Here is a 22,769-nt window from a genome sequence, read left to right on the forward strand (position 1 = left end):
GTCCAGACACAACACCACTTTAGGCTAGGGGTTAAACTAGCTGATTTTGCTTTCCCTTAAGTGGGTCTCTAGGATCCCATATACAATGCGGTGTTCAGAGTTAAAAAAAAAATTTGTATCATGCTGGTGGATGTAAGTTAAAGGGAATCTGTCATCTATTTCTAGCAACTGAAGAGGCAGACTTGGTCTCTTGGGCTCTTCGGGGAGGTGGTCTTCAGCTCTTTGAACTGTTCATGATGTCCTGCTGGGCACTTTGTGCCTTATTTGCATACTGTTCATTTTCTGTGAAGTGAGAAATATGGATAAAGCTAACAATGGTATGGTCTAAATGAAGTTTAAGGGAACTACAGTGCATTGGCATGGGTTACAAATGGTAGAAATATGTTACAGATTCCCCTTAACACAAAGACCTTTATTGGTGTACAGATATCAATGCATTTCTGGATCATACCAGTCCCTTCAGCAGGTGGTGTAAAATCCTGATGAAGGGACAGGTACGTTCCAGAAATGCATTGATATCTACACTTCTGAATTTGATGACACAGCACTATCAGCAAGATCTTTCTGTTTTCACTCCAAAAATACAATTTACAATTTGGTATACGGTACATGTATTTTGGTTTGAATTCAATACCAATATGGTGTGTTTTGGTATTAGTATTTTTTATCAAAAATGTTCGCAATATAATGGCAATATTAAATTCTTGGGAAAAAAAAGATATGGGAATAAGATCCTACCAAATGCAACAGAGCAACTGGATGAACCCAGTTCAGTGGGAGGACGAATCTTGCATATGAGATTTTTTTTCTGATGTGCTATTTATATTTTTCACAGTTTAGCTATTTTTATGTCATAACACTATGCTACATGATATAAACTTGTAATTCTGTAAAAATGTCGATCACTGGAACATGATCCGGGTTCACACAGTGAGGAGCCCCTTATAACTTATAGTGGTTTATGTTGACATTTTAATGTGTACCTTCTCTTTGTTCCTTGTGCATCAGTGTTGAAATAAATCTACTTTTCTACTGTACTACATACGGTAAGATGCCCAGAGAATATATTTGTCTCTTTCTGCCAGGGACACAGCATGTGGAGGAATAAGAAGCTTCATACAACTGGATCCAATTCGAAATGAATCATCCTAGGATATTCATTTAGATAAATTTGGTAAAAAAATGTTTTTTAATTGTTTTACACTGTACAAAAATGGCAATGTACGTTAAAAGCAACAGAATGGTCTATTGACTGCAAATTTTTCCTGGCCAATAATCCCAAATCTCTGATTGGGTTACATTGAAAAATGTTCTTTTGTGTGTTTTAGCAAACAGTACAGCTGTAATGGACAGCCTGGGGCTAGACAGACGACATTTGAAATATTGACTCCATTTTTATTCCATAATGCAATTACAGCACTTTTGTGCTGCTTTTCTTCCCTTTGACTTTTGTTTTATGGTATTGCTCCATGACAAACAACAGTGGGAGTTTCAAGACAGATGCTACATTGTGATGAACTCCGAGAATAAAATAAGTTAAAGCTTCAGAGATTTTGAAAAGCACGCCGAAGAAAATGTGCAAAGATACATTCATTTCAAACATGATTACATTTCATGGTTAAAGGAATCACAAATAGTTACTCTAAGGAATAAACGTTAGGAGCTCTCTCGTTCAGGGTAAGAGCACACTCCAATTCGTTCAATTCCAAACAAAGACATTATCCTTCACATCGATATATAGGATATACAGAATTCAAAATATTCCGGTAAAGCTGGAAGGCTGAAAAATCTGCCAGCAAAATAAATCAAAATGCTCTGCAGAGCAACATTTAATGCTATTTCCATCCCTGTGGGTTTAAAAATGTGAGGAAACCGTTTCTCTGCCTTAGTTCTTTTTTTTCCGTAATCTAGGACAGCTCAGAAGAAAATAAACAGTAAATGGATCTTACTTTGAGGGAAGCGTGGGGGGTTGTCATTGACATCTGACAGATTGATATTTACAGTTGTTGTCCCAGACAGTCCTCCCATCTGTCCCCCCATGTCTTTGGCCTGTATAACCACTTGATACTGCTCCTTGTTCTCTCTGTCCATTTTTGACAAGGCGGTCTTGATGACACCTGCAATAAAAACAATAATTGTATAATATTGAAGTGCATCCTTGGAGCAGTAAGTGACAATATCAGTGACCTACATACTGGGCATCAAGAGATCCATAAACATTTACTGAAGTCAATGGCACTGGCTACACAATGTATATTTACAGCTAGCTCTGAAGTGTCTGTGTGGTAATAAAAGTTGAGAAAGATTTTTATTATAACAACTAGATTTCTCCCTTTGGTCTTCTATACTACTTTCTGGCAAACAGACGTTTTTCTTTTTTAACAAGGAAAAAAATAAAGTTCTTTTTTTATTGCAGTCTAGTTGTAACATCTGTTTATAGACGGACAGTACAATATACATAGAGCAATTTCCACAAGAACGAGGAGGTAACACTGGATGTCCCCAGGAGGGCACTAAACAATGAGGCTAATAATAGGGCCATAGCTGTAACCCTCTTCAAGGACAGGTTAACTACCTGATGATAAATACTTTTCAAATAGGCAGCAACGTAATACAGTATATTTTTTGATGGTGTTCTACAAAATGCCTTTGCTGCATTTAAAAGTTATGTACACCTTCGGAGGCAATTTTAGTTTATGATTGCATTTTACTCAATTTTGGCTAAAAATCATATTTTCAATTGGATTTATTAAAAATATTGAGCAATTCTGTCACAAAGGGTTAACTGTGTTTCTAACTCTGTGACTAGTACTTTCACTTTGTGCCCAGTCATCTAATAAACCTTATCTCTAAACTACTGAGAGGTCATAAACACTTACTTAAGCCACATTCTTATCAGTAAGATAAGAACTGAGCTATAATGATTGTTTATAATGTCAGAGAGCAGAGATAAGGAGTCTGTCTGCTCCTGGTCTGACGGAAAGACAGAAAATCCAAAGACTGCTACTACAGCATCTCAGCTATGTACAGAAAAAGGATTACATATTTTTAATAAAGACCAATTTAGCTCAAAATAAGTACAATGCAATAATAAAAATAAATTGCCCCTAAAGGTGTACATAGCCTTTAAAGTTTCTCATGCGAGGTGATGGCTAGTGAATGGCCTTTGGAAATGGGCAGATGGGTCCTATTTTTGGATATTGGTAGAGGCCCCAGTGAGCAGAAAACAACTGATAAGAGTTTTATGGTATCTGATTGAGGTTTCTTAAAAGTCATTCAAATGAGGTTATCTTTAGTAAACATATGTTTTTGTTTCTTGTGGTCGTCTCTTTTCCGTTAATTTGTACAAGTCCTATGGCACAGACAACACTTCTTACACTCCCTCCTATAATTCAGCTTCATATACCACTGACCTAAATGTTCATTTCACATTTACTCCTTATGTATAGGTGTAAATATGAAATTATATGTTATTAATATGCAACATGACTAACATTTAAATTACACATGAGACTGCAATGTGTTTGGCACTTATCAGAAGTGTATAGAATTATTTGCAATTGTGTATATTTTTTGTAACGCTGCCTCATCTGTTAATGATGTATGCATTCATTCAAAAACCTTCCTATATGTGATGCTTTTCATCAAAGTGCTATACCATAATGAGGAAGAAACAGAATAAGGACATCATAATTACATTTGCATTTCTAAAAGGCATTGCACTTTTAATCATAACAGGCCCAGCGTTATTAATTGTGTATAAGTAGCTTTGTGAATGTGTTTTCTTATTTTAATCAAGAATACGCTTAAGGTGTACATGTGTTTATGACTATGTCTTGTAACCTTGATTATAACTGTATTAAAGGGGTTGTCCAAAACGTAATCAGCCTTAGAATAAAAAGTGAGCCACGCCCCACGCTAAGAGCTTCAATGGGCATTCAAGGGTATTTGGGTTCTGGCTCAGTCTCTTGATTAAGAAGCTCATTTTTTGGGGCATTTATTTTCCACCATAGATACACAAACATGTACACATGGCAGCTCTATAAAATATCTGTTGAACTCAAGAAATTGGCAGTGCACCCATTAAACATACAGAAGGTGTAATGTTTATTTAAAGGGGTTATCCCGTGACTAATGTAAAAAATGAAAATCAGACATCACATAGTACAGGACAATACCTTTCTAACAAAGCTAGAACCAGTCCTGTACCTCCAGAGATCCCCCATTCGTTGCTCTGCTAGATTTATATCAAGCTGGCAGCTCAAGGGGAGTGTCTTTTCTGCTGCAGCTCAGGGGGCGTGTCTCAGCTCTCCCTATCACAGCTCAGGAGGCAGTCGAAAGATGAAACTGAGCATGTGCGGCCTTCTCAGTGAGTCGGTCAAAGAAATAAGAAATTAAGTGGCACTATACAGATGCATTTTATCGAATAACTAAGTGACTATGCTAAATGTTTGATTACATACAATTACAAAAGTGTTCAGATCCGCGTGTTCGTTTGAAATATGTAGAATATTTTTCGTGGGACAACCCCTTTAAGCCAAATATTTTCTTTTAAAGGCAGGAATTTTCTTTTATGCATTTTGCATTGTGTTTGCAATGCATAAATACATTCTCTGAAGCTTTATGTAAAGCATTTCCTTGACATTAGTCACAAAGTGTCCATAGGCTGACAGCCTTGTCCTTCATTATGGAATTTTAAGGTGTACATATAAAGCATATTTTCCATTTTCACTGGTCTTATTTTCTCAGTTCTGATGTGCAGTAAAATCTAGAATGGAGGCAACTCTGTGTTTGGACCATAAAACGTGTGGAAAATATATATAAAAATGCACCGAATGATAACAATTTTTTACATACTTTGAATCAATCATGTTTTTACTTTTTAAAACTGCTATACTGAAGATTTACTCCTGCACTGTCTGCGCTTTACGGCATTTGGAATAAATGGAAGTCAATTAACTGTGATATATCATAGATTATTACAGTCTCCAGGAACTGATAGAATACAGCTCACACCCCCAGAGACCAGAGTGACAGGGAAGATGCATACAGGCGCTTTACCTATGCAATTAATGTATAGTTTTGCTGTCCTGCCATAGCTAGGGCTCCAGCAGTACAATAGAGCTGTAATTAACTCATCCACCATCTAATGGTGAGATCTCTGATCATTCTCTCCAGGTCTACACAGCAAAGTTGACAAGTACACTGTCAAAAACAGTAACTGCTCTAATGGCCAGTGTGAAAACTGGAATATTTCAAATATTTTTTTTCTGCATTTTTTTCAATAAAAGCCTGAGGAAAATAACAGTAATAAAAAACAGTAGCAGAATATATAATAAGATAGAAATACACATTACTCACATATTAAATCCGGCAGCCATGACATGTTTCAGAATGTGAACAGTGTATTTTTTTGTATTTTTTTACTTAGAACACGCTTTTAACAGTTATGCACAGTATATTTGTATTAAAATCTATTACTTCACTGTCTGAATTAGTGATGCTGATCAGTGGGAGATTAAGAGGTAAATGTGTAGAAAATTGCTCAGATAGATTAACAAAACTTGCAACAATTTTTCATGTGGAGAAAAAGGATGTTTTCGGTGTAACGGATTTAATGTTTCATTTAGAGGATCTTCTAATAAAAGAAACAAAGGTGTGGTGGGATTCGACCAGTCTAAAAACCTATCTTGAGAAACGTATGATCCCTAGGGGTCTCCGCATAAAAAAGAAACTGACAACAATATATGGTAAGGATTTTTCTACCAAATGGAATGGAATCCTATCAGAATGTTCGTTTAAATTGATTGCACTTATTGTGGAACAAGAAGAGAAATTATTACAGTCCTTACATGTGGATATAAAGGAGATACAGCAATTACTGGAGCCGCACAAGGATTTACAAATTTTCAAAGAACTTGATGAGAAATTGAAAATTAACATGTTGAAATTGGAAAATTATATCGCACAAATAAAAAAGAACAAATGCAGCCAAGACAATCTGGACTATGAGAGTAATAAAATATATGACTGGAAAAGAAATTCACGTTCCTCTGATAAAAAAGTGTCATTTTCTGATGTGGAGACTTCTGGTTTAGACTCGACATGTCCTTTTACTCCCAATCGTGCAAGCCGTGCAAAAAACGCATTCGCAGAACCGGACACCGGCAAGGGAGGAAAGATACGCTATCCTTCCAGGAGGCACAAATAAGTAATGTCCTTAACCTTTCTGCCCAGATATTAAGTGAGGAGCATATCTCACTCCTGAGTAAGGGGTTGGGCTTCTCACCGAGCCGTCATTTTGATTAATTTTGGGCTATTGTGGACGTTAATAGTTTTTCTCGGCTATTGCCTGTTTTTCCTTAATAGACATGACGATGGAGTCAACTGAAATAAATGTCACACATAGTCCATTTTCTAATGATGAATTGAATATCTCTACTGTTCAACCTTCTTTGTTATATCAGGACGAGCTGTCCAGTACTGTTCTAAGACACTTAGAGTCCGAATCTATGAGGGAGAGTACTCAAGTGCCAGCATTTACTGTTCCGAATCCTGATTTTTATCCAGTCCAGTCCAGGACTTCAGTGCTGGATAATTTTCAGAACTAGTTCGCCTCCATAGATCCTCCCTGAACAATAAGCATCCTAACAATCTAACTAAAAGTGAGAAAACAGCCCTTTATGATATGAAGAACAATGATAGGTTAGTGGTGCATGCTGCATATAAGGGGGGCATGGTCGTCGTTCTGGATTCTGCACTCTATAGGAAGTTAAATCTGGAGCTTTTGTGTGACACTTCTACGTATCGGAAATTACCCTGTGACCCCACTTTACAATTTAGAAATTCCCTTGCCAAACCTCTGGCTGAGGGTTTGTCTTTAGGGGAGATTTTCTGCTTGTCTCTCATCCAATTGTTCCCATTTTCCACTCACTACCTAAGGTCTATAAGGAGGTGTTTCCCCCTCCTATGAGACCCATAGTTGCAGGCATAGGTTCCCTGAATGAAAGATTAGGTCAGTGGGTGGATAGGATCCTGCAACCTTTAGTACTACAGGTCCCAGGTTACCTTAGAGACAGCAAGCATGTTTTGCAGTCCCTTCAGGACCTTCAGTGGAAATCCAGTTACTGCTGGGTAACATGTGATGTGGTCTCTTTGTACTCCAGCATACCGCATGAATTAGCATTACAGGCTCTGTGGCATCATCTGAACAGTTACAGCTCCTATAATAATGGGTTAAACAATTCGTTTTGTCCTCAGTTGATTTTTTGTAAAAACACAATTATTTTGTTTTTGATGGTGAGTTTTTCTTACAAGTGCGGGGCGCATGGATGGGGCAAAATTTTCACCTTCGTTAGCTAACCTTTTTGTGGCGTGGTGGGAGGAGTCTTATATTTTTTCAGAAGAAAATTTTCATTGCACCTAATATGGTATGGTAGATTTATAGATGACCTCCTCATTATTTGGGAAGGTCGTCAGAAGGACATCCTTGCTTTCGGAACATTTATCAACAACAATGATTGTAATTTAAGTTTCACTTTAAATTTTGACACAATGAGTATACATTTTTGGGATCTGTTGCTCACTGCATGCAATCATGACATTGTCTCATCCACTTACATTAAATCTACTGCGGGCAATTCTTTATTGCATGCGACATAATGTCATCCATTACACATCATTAAAAATACTCCAAGGGGCGAGTTTATAAGGTCTAGACGTAACTGCTTAGATGATGCGACTTTTCAGAGAATTTCTAGCCGTTTTTTGGCTAGGAAATATCCCACCTGGTCTTTGGAACGAGGCATAAAATATGCCTCTGATACCAGGAGGAAAGATTTACTAGCTCCATTTTCCAGGAGCATGAGAACCAGTCCAAAAAGAAGGGCATTGTTTTTTTCCTCAGCATATAGCCAGGAGTACAAACAGGTTACAAATATCATAAATAAATATATTCCTATTTTGTACCAAGACAAGGTTTTCTCAGGAATTTTACAAGGGGGAGTTAAATGTGTTGCAAAAAGAGCTTGTACGGTCGGATCTATACTATCCCCCAGCTTGTTCCTTTCTGAAAAACCATCATGTACTGTGCGGGCATAAGATCTGTTGCAACTTTCCTTTACATTATACAAAACCAATATTACCTTTAAAATGTCATCCTATATTAATTGCAACACTAAGTATGTTGTGTATCTCCTTTGCTGCACTTCTTGTAAATTGCAGTACGTGGGATGCACTACTAATACTTTAAAAACAAGGATCCGTAAACATTTATCCGATGCGATTAATGAGAATGCACTGAACGCCTCTGCAGTTTCCAGACACTTCCGTGATGTCCACAGGGGTAATTTATCTTTCTTCACCTTCTGTGGAATTTAAACCATACAGAGGGGGCAATCATAAGAAAAAAACTACTAGCAAGGGAAACTTTCTGGATTTTTATGCTTGAAACCAGATTCCCAACAGGTTTAAATAGGAGACAGGTTGTTAAATATTACTATTAACATCAGGGATTTTATGTATATTAATCTACTGCTTTTGTTTTTAGTGTATTTTTTTCGATTGTATTGCAAAAGCACCTCAAGTGTGTCTGAACAGTGCTCTATTTGCTTGCTTTGAAGACTTACTGAAGTGTATTCCATTCACAGGTGGTTGTTACCCTGAGGCTGATTCAACATTAGGTTGCCTCCCATCTGTTAATGAAACTTTTCTCCTGGTAGGTGGATCCATTTTCTAAACGTGTATTTTAACTTTTGTATGTTCGTTATCATACCATTCTTTTGACAAAGGGCCTGGGTGCCCGAAACGCGTCAAGGAGGTGATGTTTTTTTACTACTTGAGTGTTTACTTGTTTCTACAAATAAAGTGACCAGTTTGGAATACGGCGGTGCTGTTTTTTTCTCAATCATCGATTCAGGAGTCTCTGCTCACCATGACACACCGTCAGCTTTTCATACATAGTGGTTCCCTGATAGAGCCGGTAAGGGGGTATATCCCCGAATTGTGTTTTGTTTGGCATTAAGAGGTTGCTGTAGTGGATTTATGGTTGGTTTCTTGTCCCTTTAATAATGTATACACTTAGAAATGATTAATTCATATGAATATTGAATTTGAAAGGATAACAAAAAATGCATCCATTCTTTCGAAGTAACTGGTTTTCTAAGAAATGTCCAGTTGAGTGTTGATATCGCAGTACATAGCTGGGTACTATGAGTAAATATTATTTGCAGTATTTATTCTGAAGAAATCTCAGTTCTATTTCTTGTTCCAAGAGAAGCTATTTTGTGTACAACCCTAATTATATTTCAGCTTTGATTCTGAGCTTCTAATAACGTTGGTGTCATGCTTACAGATGTCTTGCTCGATTGAGTTTGTCAGTTTGTGCAGGGTGGAAAATGTAATCTCTTTCAAGTTTTGTCTAGTATGTCCTAGCTTGACTTAACATGTCATCTTCAATTAGAGAAACAAATACACAGCTAAGGTCTTCTGACCTGTCTCAGACTCAACAGAGAAATATGGCTGTCCCTGCAGAATACTGTAGACGACTTTTGCACTATTTCCATAGGTTGGATCGTCTGCATCATTGGCTGTGACTTGAACGACAAATGTTCCTGCAATGAAAGGCAAAGAACGTGTTAGCAAAATGGTTTTCACAAAAAAAAAAAAAAAAAATGAAAGTAAGAAAAATAATAAGAATATAAAAAGGGTAAAAATGGAAGTGATGGTATAATGAATGACAAAAAAGAAATAAACGAGAAAGGATAAAAGTGACAACCAGTGAGAGAAAAAAGTTAAACGTTAAAAGATCAAAATAAAGAGGGAAAAATGGAAAAAGCAAGCAAAAACAAATAGATAATCCAAAATTATACAATACATTTATTTAAATATATCATAACAAAGCATAAAGATGATTTGTACATTAAAGGTGTTGTTCAGCCATAAACATTTTTTAAAGGTTTCTTGTGGTGTAAAATAATTCAGTGAACACTTTAGCAATAGTCTGCTGTTCCTAATCTGATATTTAACGGTCCCCCGCGGGCCTTTACTTCCTGGTCCCTCTCGACGCGCAGGAAATGTCTACCCAAGCAATCACTGTCCACAGCGGTCACCTGTCTCAGTCACTGACTGGCTCAGTGGGCAATTCTCGCAAGTTGAGAGGGCCCACGAAGCAGGGAACTGTGGGGGTCTGTGAAGCGTTAGAATGGAAGTGTTGGAGATAGGTAATGTGACTACTGACATATGGTTAATTTACACAATGGGGGCTTTTTTGAAAACATTGTAAATAGTCAGACAGCTCCGTTAATTGGTACACAATTGCATATATTGCTATTTTATTTTTGCAATTACTATTCTTACTTATTTTACTAGCTAATATAGCACCAACCTATTCTACAGCGTTTAAAATACATTATCATCACTGGTTGTCCCCAGTAAAACTTACAATCTAAATTTCCTATCAGTATACAAAGGAAACCCCAAAAAACATAGGGAGAACCTACCTCCATGCAGATGTAGCCCTTAGCTGGATCTCAACCTAGGGCACCAGTGCTGCAAGCTACCACGCTGCCCATGGCAATAATCCTCTTGATGTGATATTGCTATGCTAGCAAATAAAGCCAGGACATAATCACAGAAGTTACTACTGGGCATGGCTTTGCAGTATAAATGAAGCTGAGATGTAATACCACACACAAGTTTTTCGAACACATATTGAATACTATTCAATATGGCCCTAATGATAAATACACTTTCATTAGGGTTTTATAATGGGGGCTTCTTTCTGACATTCTCTTTAGCACTTTTACTCTATTAAGTTTACTCTATGAAGTCAGAAGCAACTGAACATCAGTATACGACCTTATAATTAATTGATGGGCAGCAGGGGCTATATTAGAATTTGCGATATTTCACGAATATTTGGGCTAATATTCGTCATATATTTGCAAATTCGCAATTATTTTCTTGATTGCAAAAAATCGGCAATGTAATATTCGTGTAATGTGCGCGAAATACAGGCATGGGTCACTTTTGATACATTTTCCAAGCTGCTAAAAGTGAGACTGAGACTGGAGAAAATGGTTGGCACGGCAAAACATAAAAAATGGCTTTATATGCAGTTAAAGTGCTCCAATATATTCGCGATTGTGCTAATCGGCACTAATGATGCAAATATTTTGGCGCAATACGTGAAACTTCACATTTTAGCAGGTCTGCATGTATGTATGGATGACAGAACCTATCACACAACCTAACACACTGCAGTGCAACAGCTACACTATATCAGGATATAACCTACGCTAACTATCTCCCACTAACTATCTGTATTATATATATAATCTATCTAACTATCTATCTAATGTAATGAGTGGAAAGCACAGAGTACAGCAATTACACTGCTGTCTCTCTCAGAATTAAAAAAAACTGTAGAAAATGGCAGCTGGGGAGGTTCTTATATACACTGCTCAAAAAAATAAAGGGAACACTTAAACAACACAATGTAACTCCAAGTCAATCACACTTCTGTGAAATCAAACTGTCCACTTAGGAAGCAACACTGAGTGACAATCAATTTCACATGCTGTTATGAAAATGGAATAGACAACAGGTGGAAATTATAGGCAATTAGCAAGACACCCCCAATAAAGAAGTGGTTCTGCAGGTGGTCATCACAGACCACTTCTCAGTTCCTATGCTTCCTGGCTGATGTTTTGGTCTCTTTTGAATGCTGGCTCAGGTAGTGCAGCTTATCCAGGATGGCACATCAATGCGAGCTGTGGCAAGAAGGTTTGCTGTGTCTGTCAGCGTAGTGTCCAGAGCATGGAGGCACTACCAGGAGACAGGCCAGTACATCAGGAGACGTGGAGGAGGCCGTAGGAGGGCAACAACCCAGCAGCAGGACCGCTACCTCTGCCTTTGTGCAAGGAGGAACAGGAGGAGCACTGCCAGAGCCCTGCAAATGTGCATGTGTCTGCTCAAACGGTCAGAAACAGACTCCATGAGGGTGATATGAGGGCCCGACGTCCACAGGTGGGGGTTGTGCTTACAGCCCAACACCGTGCAGGACGTTTGGCATTTGCCAGAGAACACCAAGATTGGCAAATTCGCCACTGGCGCCCTGTGCTCTTCACAGATGAAAGCAGGTTCACACTGAGCACATGTGACAGATGTGACAGAGTCTGGAGACGCCGTGGAGAACGTTCTGCTGCCTGCAACATCCTCCAGCATGACCGGTTTGGCATTGGGTCAGTAATGGTGTGGGGTGGCATTTCTTTGGAGGGCCGCACAGCCCTCCATGTGCTCGCCAGAGGTAGCCTGACTGCCATTAGGTACTGAGATGAGATCCTCAGACCCCTTGTGAGACCATATGCTGGTGCGGTTGGCCCTGGGTTCCTCCTAATGCAAGACAATGCTAGACCTCATGTGGCTGAAGTGTGTCAGCAGTTCCTGCAAGACAAAGGCATTGATGCTATGGGCTGGCCCGCCCGTTCCCCAGACCTGAATCCAATTGAGCACATCTGGGACATCATGTCTCGCTCTATCCACCAACGTCACGTTGCACCACAGACTGTCCAGGAGTTGGCAGATGCTTTAGTCCAGGTCTAGGAGGAGATCCCTCAGGAGACCGTCCGCCACCTCATCAGGAGCATGCACAGGCGTTGTAGGGAGGTCATACAGGTAAGTGGAGGCCACACACACTACTGAGCCTCATTTTGACTTGATTTAAGGACATTACATCAAAGTTGGATCAGCCTGTAGTATGTTTTTCCACTTTAATTTTGAGTGTGACTCCAAATCCAGACCTCCATGGGTTGAAAAATTTGATTTCCATTTTTAATTTTTGGGTGATTTTGTTGTCAGCACATTCAACTATGTAAAGAACAAAGTATTTCAGAAGAATATTTAATTAATTCAGATCTAGGATGTGTTATTTTTGTGTTCCCTTTATTTTTTTGAGCAGTGTAGTAAGGGGTAGGCATCTTTCCTATTGGTTGCTAGGGATGTTGCTAAGCTAAGACAAAGACATTGCAGCCTTCTCATTGGCCCACAAGCAAGGAGGGATGTTACTGATGAAAAAAAATTCTAGAATATTGGAAATTACGAATATATTGCTGATATTCGCAATTAATATTCGCAATTCGAATATTCACGCCCAACACTAATATTTAATAAGAACTCCAATTTCTATAGAAAATTACATGGAGAGATATATATTTATTACTATATCCCCTTGTATAAAAGTGCAGCAGACTACATTTTCCTATACAGCAAAAAAATTTTTAAAAAGGTACGGACCCATACAGACTCAGCATAAACCAAAAAGACACTATTTCAGAATACTATGTCAGGTGTATGGGGTTATATAGATAAGTTGGGCACATAGGTTGAACATATTTAAAGAACAGGTAAGACCAGAGCCTTAAAGCAATTTCCTAACACATGGTACTTCTATTAGATCTGCCGCTGACCACCAGCTCAGCCTCGGTTATATCAGTCTGTAATAGCTGATTACAATGTGACAGAATCGGCTTCTGCATTCAAGCAGTATGGAGTTGTCAGGCAGTAATCGCCACCATGGTAATCTTTTATTCCTGCAACTATTGCTTGATATAAAATATATCTTCTCAGTGGGCATCTTAATAAGCACATGTATCTAGCACTGGGTAGGACCCCTTCTGACTACAGAAGAGCTTGACATCTCTATGGCATGTATTATAGTCACCATAGCTCTGAGAGTCTGAAACATCTCTAAGAGCTTCTGGACCACATTTAAATGATAGCATCACAACAATGGGTAGCCCTGCAAGATAGTCTCTCCCTATACATCTTTCTGTTATATCTGGGATTTTCTTAGTGGTTTGCCTGCCTACTATAAATATTCATTCTTATCTCCATGCTGTTGATTTGGGATTCCTTGACTAAGAAAAAGGCCTTTACTCTCATCTGGGACACCTCACACCTCTATAAAACTGACTCACACTTGTGCATAAACCCTGTGTACAGGTAGTTCTTTTTGCAACTCCACTAATATCCTTTTCAGAGTTTTGGGGATTGGCTCCCAGAGATTGGCATGTATACAAACAGCTCTTACATTTTTACTCCTCTCTTCTTCCCGTGACTTGCTTCATAGCTCTCTTACACCATTAATCTCTAAAGACTTCTTTACATGGGCTGACTTTGCAGACAATTATCAGGAACAAACCATTTGTTCACGATATTACCTACTCATCAGAAGAGATGAAAGCTGCATTTACATGCAACTATCACCTCCTCTGTATGGCGACGAGCAATCACAACAGTGATTATACTTCTCCATACAGATTATTGTTTACATAGGACAATCTGCTGCCCAGAAACCATGATTTTGTTCCCCACATCAGCAATGATTTTGTCCACATCAACAATGCTTTGCATTTGCTAATTTGCTAGCTCATCCAGTGATCAGCACCGCCTTTACACAGGACAATTATCGGGAACAAGCATTTCATTCTGTTGCAATAATGGCCCTGATTGTCGGCTGTGTAAAGAGAACTTAAAGGATAACTGTCACACTTAGACCCTAATTTCAATTTTCATATATGTAGTTACTAATACCATGATATTCAAGAATCAGTTACTATTAGACTGACTTACTCCATATTTAATAAGATTCAGCCCTTAGCAACCAGTCTGCATAAAACTGCAATTTCACTATTCAGTTAAGATGGCCGACACTGCCCTCACTAGCCAGTAACAGCCTCCCAAAAGTGTCAGTAACCAGAGCCCTCCCCCCTAAAGGGTTAATCTCCTGCAGCACAAAGGGGTCCTCTTACCACATGTTGCTTTCATTTATACACTGAGCAGATGGCAAATCTCTCTTCCCTGTTGTGCGCTGGTTCAACTCTGCATTCTCCAGCTCTGCTGAGTGAGGGAGCGTCTGCCAAGCGCAGGGACAGGGAGAAGTGCACACAGCCCAGGCACTGTTATCAGCTGCTGGGGAGGACCTGGCTGTAATCATTTACTTACAGTCCCTGGCTGTCAGTAATCTGACCTTGCACGCAGCCTGCTTCTGCGTCCTTCAACACATAGATGGACCATGCATAGCAACCTGATTTTAAGCACAGGTAAAAATAGGCAATACAGGGAACAAAACTGTGGAATTAAGGGGTAATTGAGCACACAGTGAAAAGTTGAAATAGGGCCAGATATTAATCACCACAATCCAATACTCAAAAAAATAATAATATGACAGTTATACTTTAAGTGTGTGTGTGTAGGGGGGGGGGGGGGGGGGGTGACCTTGACAGATCCTTTACTTATTAAGAACTGCATAGGATTTCCAAACTGGACAATCAATCTTCTATCTCATGTGGAGTCCAGGAGCAAAACTTCTCTCTAGATGGTACTGGTGCCAACAGGTCCATAGAATGTTCCCATAGTCATCTAATGTTTGTTCGTGATGTGCTGTGGGCTCCTATTTGCACATTTCTGGTTCTCTGGGTTTGACTTATGATATTATTTGATCTGGCACTGGTCTGGCATCTCCTGAAATTGCGCTCTTGTCCATGATTCCGGAATCTTTGTCAAAGACAAAAAGGGCTCTCCTAAGCCATTTTCTGGCTGCAAATCAATCACTGTTCAACCCAGATTGTTGATACCATACACAGGATTTGTAGAATGCAGGATATAGTGGCCAGATACAGTACAATGATAAATGTGATGTTTTCTGGAGACTGTGGTATCACTGGGATGCATTTATGGAGTTTGCAGAGGCGCAGGCCTGGGTTGTTGGAGCGGAGATCATTTTATTTTATTTTACACAATAGGCTTGGGAGTTTGGGCACTGGAGACCCTTTTTTTTCTGTTTCCCAACTTGTTTATTACTCTCCTTATTTTCCCATTAGTTTGTGTATGATTTATGGCAGTGACTGCTTTGACCACCAACTTCACTAATTTTCCTTTTTTTCGTGGGTCTTACATTTTATTAGATTAAATTTTTTAATATTACTCTCATATGATACATTGGTGTAATGATACCTACTGTATATGTTCTATGAGTGTTGTATTTTTCTTAGAAAATTCAATAAACACTGATTTACCCTAAATTATATAATTAAACATGCTGCAGATTTGCAGCTTCTAAGTGATAAAGCTTCTGCTCCTCCACATACAAAAGAATGATCTATTAGATTGAGACTAAATTGTATGGGGTCGTTGTCATACTTCTGGAACCTGCATGGGATAACATGTAAAGGGCCCTTTACATGAGCCAATACATCAGGCAATTATCAGGAACAAACTATTTGTTCCAGATAATTGCCCGTTCATCAAGAGAGGTGAAAGCTGCATCCACATGTAGCAATCACCTCCTCTGTATGGAGACGAGTGATCACTACAGCGATTGTCTGTCTACTTACGCACTCATTGTTTCTGGGCAACAGTTTGCTGTTTAGACAGCACAATCTGCTGGCCAGAAATGATGATTTAGGTGATGGCACAAGCAATGCTTTTACCCAATGAATGAGCTTTTGCTAGTTCACTAAGAAGTGATCAGCCTTTTACACAGGGCGGTTATCAGGAACGAGCATTCCTGGGAACGCTTCATCCCAATAATTGCCCTGTGATTATTTGCCCATGTAAAGCAGCTTACATTTCCCTCATTACTCCCCTCATGGCTATTAGACAGATTTCAAGATCCACATTTTACATACCAGTAACCATGTAAAATTGTGCTTCTCAAGGATGCTGTCTAACCCTTTCTTAACTCTATCTACATGTTCAGCCATTTCCAAATCCAATGGGGGCATGTGAAATAACTTTACATTTAGTATTGATTGGTATTAACCAGTTTCACTGTAAGCATACCAACATGTAGGGTAGGTGCCCCAAAACATAACAATACCTTTCTTGTGAAAATCTGTTCTTCTAACTCTGATAAATATTTATTTTTATAGAAATGTTGTAGTTCATGTTCTGTAGCCAAGGCCGCTCCATTTGGTGCACCTGGCTTTTCCCGTGTAATCACTACCAGCTCTGAATCTCAGGGACTGTCAATCAAACCAAAGGAGAGGCACTGGGTTGAGTTACTGACAGAGCAATAATGCACATAGCAAAGCAGCTCCAACAATGGTACACAAAAACTCTCATTTACATATTAATAAAAGAAAGCATTTCTTAGGATTAATGAAGAACTCCCACAAAAATGTTTATTCTCTGACCTGCTAGAAAGGGACATGATGTAATCTGTAGTGAATGTAATCCCATCAATGACTGTATTCTTCAGTAATAACCTTCCTTCTGATCCTCAGCTGTGTCATGTGACAAGATCTATGACCCTCAACTGACACAGGACAGGAAGTCACTTACTTCACTCTTCATTCCTATGAGACTGACATTGAGGCTCCCATAGCAATACATAGAGAAACAGACTTCCTGTCCACACATAAGATGCTGTGTTATTTGGAGAGTCTGATTGCTGGTCACATGACACAGCTGAAAAGCAGAAGGGAGGTTATAACTCACAAATACAGACACTGGTAAGAAGATTACCTTCACTACAGATTACATCATGTAACTTTTTAGCAGGTCAACGAATAACATTTTTTTGTGGGAGTGCTTCTTTAAGTAATGGATTTTTGCAAAAAAGGTATGGCTATGTTTTGGGGCACCCACCCCACATGGCGGTATGCTTGCTTTGAAACCAATTTTATAGGTGACAGACTCCCTTTAAGATGCTATGAAAACACCTTAAACAAGGAAGACATGATATTGGCACATAGGTTATAAAGTGCTGACATTGTGGTCCTTGTATTACTGATTAGTTTGGGTCCCAGTGGATGGACCCCCAATACTCAAAAATTCTCAGCACATGAATATACCATAATGTTAAATCCATAAATGTGAAAACCCATTTAAAACAGACAGGTAAAAAGGTTTTACTTCACACAAAGGTGTTAGTAAAGTCATGTTAAGACCTACATACTGCTGATTACCACAGAGCTTTCCAAATTACATCTCAACGGAAGGTGAGACTACAAAATGTTCTCTCCAGAAATAAATCCCTATAATTTACTTCTTACTGTTACTTTCAAAGAAGGAACACTTCACATGGAGAGAGAGCTCTCACCTCTACATGAAGATATTTCATTGAGTTATAGCTCCTAGCATTAGTAAAACATTCTTATTAGATGGTATGTTTCATTAACCGGCCATACTCAGGAAGCTTCATACACTACTTACATTCACATTAAATTGCTTAGTACATCATTTAAGTAGAAAATGTATCTACGAGATCTTTGCAGAAACGCTCATTAGGCTTCAGCGTATTGTTCCACTCTTTTATTTATACGGAAAAATGAGGATCTTTTATCAACAGAAAAAAATTCCTCTTCTCAGATATATGCCATTTCCGAGGCTTCAGATTTACAAGGTTAAATATGTCAATCAGATAATGGATGAATGCAGTGACATATGGTGAAAAGTAGGCTAATGCACAGATAATTATGAAATGAGTTTTATTCATGTGATGAAAAAAGCATCATTTTGTTAAACATATTAATTTAGCACCAGTGCACACATCAGGAGGTATATAGAAAACTACACAGTAGTGCAAAATGCATCTACACTTCTTTACCTACAGGGCCATTAAGTTAAAAGCTGGCTTATGCTGTCTAACCCCTCGAGCAGAAAAAAGGACTCTTGTATTTTTCTGTCAAAGCCAATACTATTCTCAGAACATCATATTTGATGTTCTCCTAATTCTCATTCATTCATAGTAAAACGGGTAAGAACCCATTTTGTAATGGGAATGCTACAGTATTAATAATAAAAAAAAGCAAATCCGAAGGATCTCATTCAGGCAATTTTTACTCTAATAGAGTGCTTTAAAGCTGTCTACAAAAATTCAATTTGCATCTGTCTTCTATGGGTCATTTTTCTGCAGTAAATCATTACTTCTGACAAATCTGCGCATTGCTGAGTAATGATGCTCAGCCGATGGCACGTGGAACATTTCACGGTTAGAGGGAAGAATGGATTCAATGAAATTCCAGCAAATTCTGGAAGCAAACATAACACCAACCATAAAAAAGCTGAAGTTGAAAAGAGGATGGCTTCTACAAATGGATAATTATCCTAAACACACCTCAAAATCCACAACAGACTATTTCAAAAGGCGCAAGCTGAAGGTTTTACCATGGCCTTCAAAGTCCCCTGATCTGAACCTCATTGAAAATCTGTGGCCAGACCTCAGAAGAGCAGTGCATGCAAGATGGTCCAGGAATCTCACAGAGAATTTAGCAAGGAAGAATGGATGAAAATCCCCTCAAACCAAAAATGAAAGACTCTTGGCTGGCTACAAAAAGCGTTTACAAGCTACTTGCCAAACGGGGTGCTACTAGGTACCAACCACCTCCTGTCTCCATATTGTGGTGTTGCACCTTGCACTTTAAATATATCATGCTGTTGATATTTGATATACCCAATCTTTGTGACGTTGTCGTATATATGGTGGTTTAATCATCTGTCTTAGCATCTAGTATGAGGATAGCAGTTCCTATTTATTGTTTTTTAGGTATTGGGTCCCTTTTGTCGTGTGTATTTTACCCACTATTGTCCATGTCATTGTATGTATTGATAAAGGATTTATATATTTTTATACCATTTTTTGTCGAGCACATTCAATTGGAGTGGTAGGTACTAACCATGCAGGGTGCCCAAAGTTTTGCTTTGGGCCCTTTAAATTTTTTGTTATTTTGAAAATGTAAAAGATAAAAATAAAAAAATTAGTTTTTGCGTTAAATAAAAATTTTTTTTGCATGCCGCTGTGTATATATATATATATATATATATATATACACTCACCTAAAGAATTATTAGGAACACCATACTAATACGGTGTTGGACCCCCTTTTGCCTTCAGAACTGCCTTAATTCTACGTGGCATTGATTCCACAAGGTGCTGATAGCATTCTTTAGAAATGTTGGCCCATATTGATAGGATAGCATCTTGCAGTTGATGGAGATTTGAGGGATGCACATCCAGGGCACGAAGCTCCCGTTCCACCACATCCCAAAGATGCTCTATTGGGTTGAGATCTGGTGACTGTGGGGGCCATTTTAGTACAGTGAACTCATTGTCATGTTCAAGAAACCAATTTGAAATGATTTGAGATTTGTGACATGGTGCATTATCCTGCTGGAAGTAGCCATCAGAGGATGGATACATGTTCTCATTCTGTTTACGCCAAATTCGGACTCTACCATTTGAATGTCTCAACAGAAATCGAGACTCATCAGACCAGGCAACATTTTTCCAGTCTTCAACAGTCCAATTTTGGTGAGCTTGTGCAAATTGTAGCCTCTTTTTCCTATTTGTAGTGGAGATGAGTGGTACCCGGTGGGGTCTTCTGCTGTTGTAGCCCATCCGCCTCAAGGTTGTGCATGTTGTGGCTTCACAAATGCTTTGCTGCATACCTCGGTTGTAACGAGCGGTTATTTCAGTCAACGTTGCTCTTCTATCAGCTTGAATCAGTCGGCCCATTCTCCTTTGACCTTTAGCATCCACAAGGCATTTTTGCCCACAGGACTGCCGCATACTAGATGTTTTTCCCTTTTCACACCATTCTTTGTAAACCCTAGAAATGGTTGTGCGTGAAAATCCCAGTAACTGAGCAGATTGTGAAATACTCAGACCGGCCTGTCTGGCACCAACAACCATGCCACGCTCAAAATTGCTTAAATCACCTTTCTTTCCCATTCTGACATTCAGTTTGGAGTTCAGGAGATTGTCTTGACCAGGACCACCCCCCTAAATGCATTGAAGCAACTGCCATGTGATTGGTTAACTAGATAATTGCATTAATGAGAAATAGAACAGGTGTTCCTAATAATTCTTTAGGTGAGTGTATATATATATATATATATATATATTATACACGCACACACTATAATCTTTTTGTAATTATTACTGCTACAAGAATTTATGCTCAAAATATACAGTCTAATGATAAGATTTCTAGACATGTATAGATTGCTAGTAACATTGATAGCATTTTTATCCAAGTCATAAGCCTTTGAGAAGGAAATGGAATTTACATTAAATGGTTCAAAGAGTAAAGTATGCCTGTGTGACCAGAGTCATAAGAAAAACGAGGAACAGACACTTATGTGCACTTGGGTTATTATCTCTGCCTACAAAGGCAGCCCTAATGAGAACTAATTATCTACTCTTCTTTCCTTGCTGCAGTCTGGAAGATCAACGGATCTGATATGTGGAACTAAGTTCTCCCATTGTTCGTCTGTGTTGCTACATTTTAACAACTGCCATCATAAGAGGATATACACAGTTGTGAAAGCTTTGTCTTTGAACACTTTTATCAGCCCATTAAAATATCTTTCCTTCTACAATGTGCCATTTCCTTTTAATCTTTGATTACATGCTTCATTATCATGGCTTATGACAGTTGTTTTTTAACTTGTCTTCTTCCAACTTCCTGTGTTTTTTTATTGTTTTTTTTTTTGTCTTTAATTGCCAAACCAAGGTTTGTAACAAGCAAAGTCAAAGTTATAGGAAAAAGTTATAGTTTGTGGGAAATTTAAAACCACTGTCCAGTGCAGGTCAGTACCAAGAGTTGATGATTACCTGATAATTATTTTATACAGATGTTGCTGCTCGTCTCCATTTAGAGTTGTTGCGATACCAAATTTTTTATTCGATTTCGATACCATTAATATTGCGATATTCGATACCATTCGATACCACGCGAAAAAAAGAAAACACCAAAAAAGCCACGTGCATTCCGCATTTAAAAAAATGGCGCAGTTTTTTTTTTCTGTTCCAGCGTTCACTGCATAGATTTTTTTTAGATTTTAATAGTTTGGACTTTTCGGACGTGGCAATATGTGATATGTTTATTTATTTATTGTTTATATATTTTATATGTAAAATTGGGAAAGGGGGTGATATATACTTAATATTTAGTTTTTTATTTATTTTATTTAATAACTATTTCCCCCCCTTAGGGGCTAGAACATGGGATCTTTTCATCCCTTGTCCTATTCACCCTGATAGAGCTCTATTAGGGTGAATAGGACCTCACACTCTCCCTGCAGCCCTGTGCATAGTACACACAGCAGCAGGGAGATTACCATGGCAGGCAGGGCTTCAGTAGCGTCCTGGCTGCCATGGTAACCGATCGGAGCCCAAGGATTACACTGCTGGGGCTCCGATCAGAAGCTGCCACTGCTACCAATGAGAAGGGGAGGGGACCCTGTGGCCACTGATACCAATGATTTTAATACTGGGGGAAGGGGGGGCGCACTGCGCCACCAATGATAATTAACCATTAATACAGGAGGCGGGTGCCGGCAGCAGATCAGCAGCAGTTAACCCCTCAGGTGCTGCACCTGAGGGGTTAACTGCCGCTGATCACAGCTCCTTGTCAGAGGCAGGGTGCCGGCTATGTGATTCTGCTGCCAGCACCTGCCTCCTGTATTAAAAGTTAAAGACGACCTTTCGTGGGTTCGGACTTTGTTAAGTAGCAGGCTACATAGAGCGGCGCCCAGGGATCTCCCTGCACTTACTATTATTCCTGGGGGCTGTTCCGTTCGCCGGCTGTGCCCCCGTTACGATCTCCTGCTCCGTATGCTAATTACTACTATCGGAGCAATGGGGAGGAGACATCAGCTTCTCTCCTGGGTGCTCCTTCTCCCTGACTGTGACATTCTGTGCTGCGATTGGACAGCACTATAGCCAGGGAGAAGGAACACCCAGGAGAGAAGCTGATGTCTCC

The 22,769-nt window shown here is 39.0% G+C and overlaps 1 protein-coding gene across 3 annotated transcripts in view; it reads right to left on the reverse strand.

Moving 5' to 3' along the window:
• The window catches only part of LOC121001695 (cadherin-6-like), a 393,550-nt gene that overhangs the window by 127,163 nt on the left and 243,618 nt on the right, over positions 1-22,769 (reverse strand). For all 3 annotated transcript variants that reach the window (XM_040432869.1, XM_040432870.1, XM_040432872.1), the window contains 2 exons: positions 9,492-9,611; positions 1,950-2,117 (listed from right to left, as the gene is read on the reverse strand). In XM_040432869.1, coding sequence (XP_040288803.1) covers positions 1,950-2,117; positions 9,492-9,611 — 288 coding nt within the window. The remainder of the gene's footprint in view (positions 1-1,949; positions 2,118-9,491; positions 9,612-22,769) is intronic.

This window comes from Bufo bufo, chromosome 5 (genome assembly GCF_905171765.1).
Source record: "Bufo bufo chromosome 5, aBufBuf1.1, whole genome shotgun sequence".
Classification (NCBI taxonomy): Eukaryota; Metazoa; Chordata; class Amphibia; order Anura; family Bufonidae; genus Bufo; species Bufo bufo.